At 35.7% G+C, this 10,383-nt stretch overlaps 1 protein-coding gene across 1 annotated transcript; it reads left to right on the top strand.

Annotated features, from left to right (window-relative positions):
• The first annotated feature begins 7,467 nt into the window (after positions 1-7,467).
• Positions 7,468-9,957, top strand: LOC113310941 (60S ribosomal protein L10a-like). The gene is made up of 6 exons (XM_026559758.1): positions 7,468-7,538; positions 7,686-7,718; positions 8,279-8,498; positions 8,932-9,097; positions 9,241-9,446; positions 9,613-9,957. The coding sequence occupies exons 2-6, from the start codon at positions 7,714-7,716 to the stop codon at positions 9,664-9,666; spliced, it is 651 nt and encodes a 216-aa protein (XP_026415543.1). The 5' UTR covers positions 7,468-7,538; positions 7,686-7,713; the 3' UTR covers positions 9,667-9,957.
• The last annotated feature ends 426 nt before the right edge of the window (positions 9,958-10,383 follow it).

Raw genomic sequence — 10,383 nt, 5'->3', positions numbered from 1 at the left:
GACCTCCATGTTGCAGGCTACTTTTTGAATCCACGAATTTCAGTACGAAGACATTGTTTCAAATCATCCTGAAATAAAAAGTGGCATGCACAATTTTATGGAAAAACCATTGCCTAGAGAAGATGTAGTTGTAGATCACATGGATCTTGACAAGTATTTGAATAGGGAAGGACACTTTGGACGTCTTGAGACAGAGACAACTAGGAAGCTGAAAACCCCTGGTGAGTATTCTGATTAATACAAATTAAGTTGATTAACAAGTTTGTGTCTTTTTTTTATAGATTTTTACTTCAATTTTTAAATTATCAAATTGAATTTTCGTAGCGCGGTGACAATCTTTCGGGATGGGCGCCGTACCCATTTTGCAAAGCTTTGTAATTAGAATTTTGAGACTGACTTGCTCTTCAGGGTGTAAACGAAATTGGTCAACATTCAATCAAGTTCACACAAAAATGAGGAATTGGTTGCACACGACAAAGTTAAATGCTTTAGTGTACATCATGTACAACAAGAGGTTGAGGCTGAAATGTTTGCAGAAAAGGGTTAAGTTGGGAAAAAAATTATGAGGATATCTTGGTTGTTGATGAAATTTCTAGTGACGACGAGTGGCTTGTTGATGCTCCCCAAGAACAGGAAAACGAACACAACGATGATGATAATGTGATAGCAGAGGTTCAAACTACTTGGCAGAGAGATCTTGAAGAGTTGGACCTTTATTCTCTCTAAATTGATCTTACAACTCAAACTTATCAAGCAAGACCTAGTAATATACCTACACAACAAATGAGAAGAGCAAGGGATTCTGTAACCACATAGGGATATGTTGGAAAAGGACATAATAACAAAAGACGAACATGGAATACAAGACCAACTATAAAAAAAGGACATGAATGGCTTGACGAAGAAGAAGATTTTCCCATGACCCATAATAAAGATAGACATTCAGAAGATGACGATATCTTTGACATTGCAAACATTATTGGATAGTGTTTTAGATACTCTAGGGTAATAGAACAAGTCATTACGACATATGATTAGTTATCTAGTTTGTTTATTTGTTTTGTTTCTTGCATCATTATGGATTATTATATTACTACATTCTGCATATGTTTAATTAATAACTAGTTTATTTTCCTTTTTTCATGGATTAAATATTGATTTTTGGTTTTGTGTTAGTCAGTTTCACATAGATATCTATAAGTATTTCTTTTTTAACTTTGTGAAGCGCTTTACGCTTCACTAGGTTAGCGTATCTCTTTACGTTTTCATTTTTTGAAACACTGCTTGTAGGCAACTGTCCACCTTCCTTATGAGAATTCATTGCCAATGCATCTCTAACCCCTATTTTAAAGCGTGATGGATATGTCAGACCTATATTCGTAGGTACTATATCGAGGATACTGGTATCCAAGATTGCTGCCAATTCAGTGTGTAAAGAAATGGCCTCCTACCTTGGCAATCACCAATTTGATATTGGGGTTCCGCGTGGTAGTGACGCCATCTTACACTCGGTCAATCGAATTTTGAAGTCCCATGGTAATCAAAATGGCTCGTTTATGTTGCTTATATACTTTACTAATGCCTTCAACATCATCAACAGATCTTCCATGATTCATGAAGTCAGACACAAGTGCCAAACTATCTCCAGGTGGGTGGAATTTTATTATTCAGACCCGCAAGACTGTACTACAGAGACAATGCCTTATCATCGGTTATTGGAGTACAACAAGGTGATCTTATTGGTCCTTTGTTATTTACTTTAAATTTACATCCACTAGCGCTTAAAATTGTTTCTCAGTGTAATCTGAACTTACATGCCTGGTACCTAGACGATGTCACCATTATTAGTGACATTATGGAAGTTTATAAAGTACTTAATATTATACGGTCTGATGGTCCTGAGTTGGGTTTAAATTTGAACATAAGCAAGACTGAGTTATTTTGGCCAACAACTGATTTCAGATGCAATGAACTTGATCTGTTTCCTACCAGTATCGGGAGACCTCCTAGGAGTGAAGATGTTAGGCGGGCCAGTAAGCTTGGATAAGAAAAACTGCAATTATATGGTAATGGGTAGGGTAGATAAAACCTTATACTAATATCATCAATACTAAAGCTCAAAGATCCCTAGTGCGAATTGGTGCTACTTCGCAACTGTACAAGTATTTCTCGCTTATATTTCACAATGCACACCACTAAGCCCACTGTACTGTAACAAGCATCAACAACCTATATTGCCCCCTTTTAGCAGCGTATTTCCTCATTGCCAATCAAGGACGATGGACTATATATATACTCTATGGCAAACAATAGCCAACACTATTTTGTAGCTTCGTATATCCAGATCTAACTCCTTACAGGAAGTCATGTTAAACACCTCAACAATTTTTGAGACAAGTTATACATTTCAGCATCCCCTTGATAGATATGCAAGTATGTAGTCTTTCTTCCTTTAATTTCAACGTTGATGACGTTGCCTCCCATCCCATGTGACCCTTGGGAATAAAATACTTCGACGTTGTTGAGCGGTGGATACCAATAAGTTCCAGTTGATGGAATGCGACTCTATCCTTTGGAAAAGCAACAAGGTTAAAATTCTCAGGACTGCCTATTGGTTGTACCATTAACGGTCTAAAACAATGCATTGGGCCTAGGCATTTCAGGACGGTTCTTTTCTATCGTTTAGGTATTCTGCTTTTCGAAACGGGTACTTTTTGCCCTGGCTGCAACATGGAGATGGATGTCTTTCGTGATCACGCTTTGCATTGCGCTAACGACGTATGACTCAAATTTCGACATGACTTGGTTAAAGATGTTTTGGCTGATATATGCTTCAAAGCGATTGTGGCTGCTATAAATAAGTTTGCTCTTGTTTTCTTATCAGACATAGACAATGCTTTGAGACCGGACGACATCCTTGTCTATAACTGGAAAAATGGACAGGATGTTTATTTTGATGTCATTGGTGTTTCTTCATTTATAGGTGGCGAACTTCATAATTTTACACTAGGCCAAGCTATCTCCAATGCTATTATTCGTAAGTGTAACAAATACTTGGATAAATATTTGGCTAACAATTATGGTTTTAGCATCTTGGCTTTCTCCACACTAGGCGAACTTAATCGAAAATTGTCTAGAAAATTAAGGCGCCAATTTAAGAGTGGGTAGTTTTATATTTCACATATTAGAGATTGCTACAGAAAAAGGTGTTAGAGCTCAGCTTGTTGTTAAGCTTCCCACCGAATCCTTGTAAACTACTCCATATTATTTAATATTTATAATAATAATAAGTTAAAACCCTAATAAAAGATTCTCAAATACTTCTGTTTGGGATCTCACATTGAGTATCACATAATGCCTTTTAACAATAAAAGAATAAGATTATAACACATGTTCTTAAACTTTCCTAAATAACAAATCATATTTCAGTATTCACACAAATCCTAAAGTGTATATGAAACTGGAAGTACGTTTTGCTATTAATGTTCGGTCCTGCAAGAGATCCATAATATGGATTCATCCTATTATATAGATACCCGATAAAAAATCGGACAACCAAATCCCTTTGATTCCTTACAACTACGAAAAAAATTTACTTTCTTAAACTCATATAGTTTAATATAGTTTTTTTGGCATGAAATATATCTAAGTACACAATCTGGTAACAAGTTACAAAGACGGTGTTTATGTCATAATTACGAATTTTAAAAAATAGACGTTGTAAATCGTAATTCTATATACCAAAGTTATAATACAACTTGTATATTCTTCCTCGACACTCTGATCATAATTAAATAATAAAGTCTCTTACACTAGAGATTCACATATATAACTTCGCACGTTATGTTTTCAATTTAAACGACTTGAAAGAAACAATTATAGAAATGAAAACAAGTCAAGTTTTGTATTACTAACCTCAAATAAAAAGGATGATTTGTTCGTTGATGCCGATACGTCTTCAGGTTCTTCAGAGTAACACGAGTTCGTATCAACATTTCTAGACTTCCTAGTCTATATTAACAAAGTTAACTCTGGTAATTTAATCAAGCATCCTTGAGTTTTGGAACTAAAATATGACAATCAAACTTGGCATACCAGTGCTTGGTCGATCCAACCGAGCAGTGCTTTAACATATAGTTTTTGTTTAAGTAGAACAATTTACCTTCAAATATTTTTTGCTTTGACATCAACCAGGTCTACGTCATCTTATGTTTCATTTTAATATAAATATTCAACATAAACTAATGATATAAATAAATATGTCAGATCTAGACACATCATACACCTTTTTGGCCATCCCAAAACATTCATTTTAAAAATACACCCGATACATGCAAATCATTAGCATTTCACGAGCTTTACAACGTTTTTCAATAAACATATAAAATCTAGATTTTTCTCATAAAAGCGCGTCTACTCTTTTTTGCTTCGCATTATTGCGTTTAATATTTTTAACCAAATAAAGGTTACTGCTAAAGATTATAGTATTTTGGCCACAACTTATTACCCTGTGAAATAGCCCGTGCGGTTTCAGTATGGGCCATTTCTTGAACCTATATACTAAAACTTCGAGCATCATTAGTATACATTTACACCGAAACTGTGTTTTTATTATAAGAAAACAAAGATAATTGTTCGGACAGTTACTCAATAACAAAGTCAAGATCTGCAGAGCTAAGAGTAGCCCCATGCGGAACCATAGAATTTCCATGCATTAAGTTGGCATGAATAATGATACTTACAGACTATAAGATTTGGATAAATACATCAAATATGGACCCTTCCAATATAAGTTTCCTAGAGTGTTGACAGTTAGGTTCCCCAAATTAAAAGCCATCAAATTTTGATTCTGTTGGATCTTAACAAGATTACCCAGCACAAAAATAATTTCTTCAAATTTTTCATTATTCGTTTGATGAAATCCCATGTTGAATCTGCAATATACCTCTTTCTGGTAGCCTTCCTTTGTTTCCAATAAATTTGCATCATCCTCAGCATGAAAATCTAACCATTAACTCCTTCTCCCAACTGATTGCTAGTTTATCTTATTTTCTTGCGAGGTTTCTGCTATATCCATAGTATGTGAAGCTTCTTGCTCTTACATAGTTTCCTGAGAAGGACATAAAAATAAAGGCAAAGTTAGTACAAGGAATAATAATAGGTTTGCCATTACTTTCCATGACTGAAAAATAAACCATGGAGCTTATGATAATGGTTATGCAAATTTCTCCTTATGCAAATGTCCTGATTGTTTCTATGGTTATAAAGATTGGTGAGAATATTACTCTGATTATGCATGACTCTGTCAAAGGAACAAAGGTGTTGTCGAATGTTGTTGGCAGTAATCTTAATAGATGCAGAGATTTTCCTAAAGGTTAAATCAAACCTTGATTTCCAGATGAAGCAACAAGTAGTGTCATAAATAAGAATCCAGCTTATGAGAGGATTCATTTGCAAGAACCATGTGTTGATCCATTCTTGGAAAGAGCTAGCCCCTCCAAATACATGATGGTCCCCACCAAATAGCTTAGACCAAATAGAGGAAGCATAAGTAGAACATCAGGTATGCGATAATGTCTTCAAAAACATTTTCGCATAGATTGCAGACGAGATTAATGTATTTGAAGATGCTTGCAGCCTTTGCATTGGTGGGAGGATACTCTCAGCACACTTACATATGAACATTTGGATGGAAAGAGAAGTATCAAGTTTCCAAACTTCTTTTCAGGTAGAGTTAAGAGAATCTTTTTAATACTTACCTTGAATTTTCTCTTTGACCTTTTCTTGAAGATCGAAGGAGTGGCCTAAAAGTCTAAAGGGGAAATTAGGGGGAGACCCAAAAAAAATAATATTCTCGTTCTCAGGCCCACAATTAATTTTGTATACCGTGACACCCATAATTATATGAAATTATTATATGAATCAATACATAACTGGTTATGCATACTATCTTTTCAGGCATAACTCGTTACGCAGCCTAATTTTTCAGGGGTATAATTGGAAGCGCAACTTGGACATAACATATCTAAAAATCCGCGCCTTAGAATTTTACAAATTTTATATCGTTGGAAATCTTTTTAAAAGAGCTACGCGACGAGTACAAACAAGAATATCAAATTTTTGTTTTTAACGAAAAAAGAGGTGATCCTCATTTTAGGGATTTTTTTTGAAAACTTGATACTTAACCATTGTGCAGTCACCAAAAACGATGCATAACACATTCTGCAGACGCATAACGAATTATGCAACCATTTTTTCGACTGCATAACAAAGTTATGCATCTATAACAAGTTATGTAACCATTGTTTTGGTTGATTTTAGCCGTACATATAAAAAATTGATGCATAATGCAGTATGCATCCATATTTACGGATGCATATCAGGTTATGCATCTATTTTCTCGATGCATAATGCATTATGTAGCCATATTTTCGGACGCATAACAGGTTATGCAGGTTTTCTGGACTGCATAACAAGTTATGCAACAAATTTTGTAGATGCATAACAGGTTATGCATCCATTTTCACGAATGCATAACATGCTATGCAGACAATTTCTCGACTGAATGACATGTTATGCAGTCATAACCACATCATCATCTTCTTTCATGTTTCATTAACTCCCACGCAAACCATTATCTTTCAGTTATTCGGGGGCTCTTGGTCAAAATCATGTATTTACACCATCATCTTCTTTCATGTATTTACACCATCATATGCAATTAAACCTTCTTCACAACTCATCCAGTATTGCTTACTCCAACTCAATTCACGGCTGAGAGTTTCATAAAAATCTGAAATTCATTTCAAAATCTTCACTGAAAACAAGTTTTGATCATAAATCTATGATGACCAAACCGTGTTCTACAAACCCATTTAGGGATTTTTGCTGCTACCATTAATAACAATAGTGAATTTCAATTGTAATGAAGAGAATCGGTAGTAAGAGTGTTCGTCGTTAATTCGAAGAAGAAGACGATTTGGTGCTGCTGTTGAGATCAATCGAATTTAGGCATGAATTTGTTCTCGAAATCAATCGAATCTCTCCCTTTTTCCGAGATCTAGGTATAGTGGAGAAGAAGAAGAAGAAAAAAAAGACGAATAAGAAGAAGAAAAAAAAAAAACAGAAACAGAATTTTATATATTTTGGGTTTGAGAATAATTTTCTTCCAAAACTTGGATGCGCGCCTGTAGTTTTGGGAGCATGGGTTTCATAGTAGAAACATCAGGAAGAATGGGTCTCCCTGTAGTTTTCACAAGTCTAAAATCATGTGATATCTCGATGTTGGGTACTTAGACAATGGGCCTAAGAAGAGCAGAAGTTGCATAAGTGTTTGGACCCAAAATTGGGTCGTAATCCAAAACTGACGCCCTAAACCCTTGTCGCCTCCCATATAAAGTAACACCATAGAAACCCTAGTTTGTTTCATTTTCCTCTCTCACAGGTTCGTTCTCTATCTCCTCTCTACTCTTCTCTTACTGCAGCTTGACTGCCGCATAGTCTTTGGGTTTGCGATATTTCTCATAGATTGGTAAAAGGTTTCAAGACTAGTTGAACTAGATCTGCTTCTCATAACACCAGTTCTATAATCACTGTCAATCCATTATTTGTTTTCGATCTAGAATCGTTCTTCTTTGTGTCATCTGCTGTTACTAATCTGTTTATTTGTCTGGTTTTGGTTACAGGGTTGAAGTTTCTACCAGGAAAATAACCATGAGGTATGTTTTATAAGATCAATCTCTGAGTTTTACAGTTCGATATTCTGTGATTCATTGTACGCGCTCAGTCTTTGTGATTCACTAGTTAGGTTTTTTTATATTGTATTCTCGTTTTAATTTGGATTTGGTTAATGTGTTTGTATTCTAAGCCACCTATCTCATGTCAGTACTGTGTTGTATATTCAATAGGTTGTGGTTTTCTTGCTGTTCCTTGAAGCCTAAAACCCTTGTATTATGGTCCTCAATATATTAGGCTGATTAGAATGACTCCCTAGTTTGACAATTTGATCCCTTAAATGTGTTATGTACAAGTTTGCTGTTGTTGTGCTGAGGCTATATCTGTACATGTAAATAATTTAGAAATTTGCATCTGGCCCCATTCTAGGTTTACAACGATACTAAGTTTTGCAATTTAGTACTACAAATTGTAAATAAGGTTTTTATTTTATGTTTCCCTATGGTGAATGATAGTTGTTATGTTGTTCCTTCTAGAGATAGTATATTTGGGAGTTGAGTTATCCTTAAATGTTAACCTAATTTGACTCTTTTACTTATTGTAGTAAGCTTCAGAGTGAAGTGTTGAGGGAAGCAATCTCCCAGATCAATACCGAAGCTACCGCTAAGAAGCGAAAGTTCACCGAGACAGTGGAACTTCAAATTGGTCTTAAGAACTATGACCCTCAAAAGGACAAGCGTTTCAGTGGTTCAGTGAAGTTGCCACATATACCCCGCCCTAAGATGAAAGTCTGCATGCTTGGAGATGCTCAGCATGTTGAGGAGGTGAGCTTTGCTCTTTGAACCCATTACTTGTTTATATAGTATATTGAATTCATTATCTAATTAGTAGAGTTTGTGCTGGTCAGGATATTATATGATTATGTGTCTGATAGGGAATAATAACAGCTTCTTTACATGTTCATAGACCCTGAAAGGGACAATAATCTCCGAGTGTTCAATCATGCATACCTTGGGGACGTTTCTCTCTAGAAACTGGTTTAGGGTCTTATATAAACTGACATCTCAGAAAGCCATTGCTCTGTCTTAATCAGCTTATGACTCGCTATGATGGCCACATCTTCATGTTGTTATTTTGTTATTATTTGCTTGAGTTCTCAAACTCTCAAGTTACCAAGGCCGGCCACATTGGTGAGAGTTGACCAAATTGTTTCTGCCTCTTGTAATAATAGTACTTTTTGTTACTTTTTGATTACAGGCTCAGAAGATCGGTCTTGAGTACATGGATGTTGAAGGTCTTAAGAAGCTTAACAAGAACAAGAAGTTGGTCAAGAAGCTTGCAAAGAAGTTCCATGCTTTTCTAGCCTCAGAAGCTGTTATCAAGCAAATTCCCCGTCTTCTTGGACCTGGTCTTAACAAGGCAGGCATGTTTTTCTACCAAGAACTGTGGACTTATTAATTTGTTTCTGCTGCTTTGTCTTGCCTTTTTGTTATTATGCTCTTGTTTACCAGGAATTTGCCAACATAGTCATTGCTAATTGTGTCATTTTAATGCTATGAAATGCAGGTAAGTTCCCAACTCTTGTGACTCATCAAGAGTCATTGGAGGCCAAGGTGAATGAAACCAAGGCTATGGTTAAGTTTCAATTGAAGAAAGTGCTCTGTATGGGTGTTGCTGTTGGTAACCTTGGCATGGAGGAGAAGCAGATCTTCCAGAACGTTCAGCTTAGTGTCAACTTTCTAGTATCATTGTTGAAGAAGAATTGGCAAAATGTGAGTTCTTTAAGCTTTTTCTGTTGGTGGTTTTGAATCTTAGTGGCGTCATATACATAGTTAGCGCATTCGTCATAGTTAGCAGCTCATCGATAGGTCTGCCATTTCTGAGAGTATATCTCTGTCAAATTTTGATTGTTTTTTTGTGTGTTGTTTGTTGAATCAGGTGAGGTGCTTGTACTTGAAGAGTACCATGGGAAAGCCAGTCCGCATCTTCTAAGCATTACATTTCTATAATTGTAAGGGCAATTCCTACACGCTCTTCATGTTTTGTGAGATCCCTGGATGTAGGGAATGCCCCAAGTCCCGAGACTCTGTAATCAGATATAGGTAGTTTGCATGAGTAGCAGACTTTTTCTGAAAATGCTCAGTAATCTTTTTGTTTAATTCCTGAATTCGTTTTTTCTGTTTTTACTTGGTAGTTCAGGGATACTTAAATCTTGAAAGATAATGATTTGGCTTTTCTTTATGACTTGTTAAATAGATGGTTGGCTTTACCAGATTTTTAGTATATAGTTGGGCATATATTGATATGCGCATTTGTAGCTCTATTTAGTACATCCCAGTATATACCAACCTTGTGACCTGCCATCCATTTGTTTGAATTCTTCAAAATTATTTTCCCCTAGTGCCAGTGAGATTGGAACTCAGATTCTGATCAATGTTTAGAGACTTGGACCAATCCTTTATTTCCAATATTGCATTTTTTTTTAATTCAGTTATAATCTTTTTATTTTGAATAAAAAAGAACAATGAATTACAACTCGAAAAGACAATCATCTGGTAAGAAACTGGTCGGAAAGCTAGGAACAAGCTTGTGCTCAAAAACCTTTCCAATATTGGTTGCTCGGGTTTTAGAGTGCCAAACCTTCCTTCGAACAATATGTGCCCTTGGAAATAAAGGATTGGTCCAAGTCTCTAAATTGTCAATGTGCCC

The sequence above is a fragment of the Papaver somniferum genome, chromosome 9 (assembly GCF_003573695.1).
Source record: "Papaver somniferum cultivar HN1 chromosome 9, ASM357369v1, whole genome shotgun sequence".
NCBI classification, from domain to species: Eukaryota; Viridiplantae; Streptophyta; class Magnoliopsida; order Ranunculales; family Papaveraceae; genus Papaver; species Papaver somniferum.
This window is presented reverse-complemented; position numbering and strand designations above follow the sequence as displayed.

Bases quoted from the DNA above. Each gene is read 5' to 3' on its own strand.
- LOC113310941 (XM_026559758.1), top strand. The intron at 9,098-9,240 runs GCATGTTTTTCT...TATGAAATGCAG, and splicing joins ACCTGGTCTTAACAAGGCAG to GTAAGTTCCCAACTCTTGTG. The intron at 9,447-9,612 runs GTGAGTTCTTTA...TTGTTGAATCAG, and splicing joins TGAAGAAGAATTGGCAAAAT to GTGAGGTGCTTGTACTTGAA.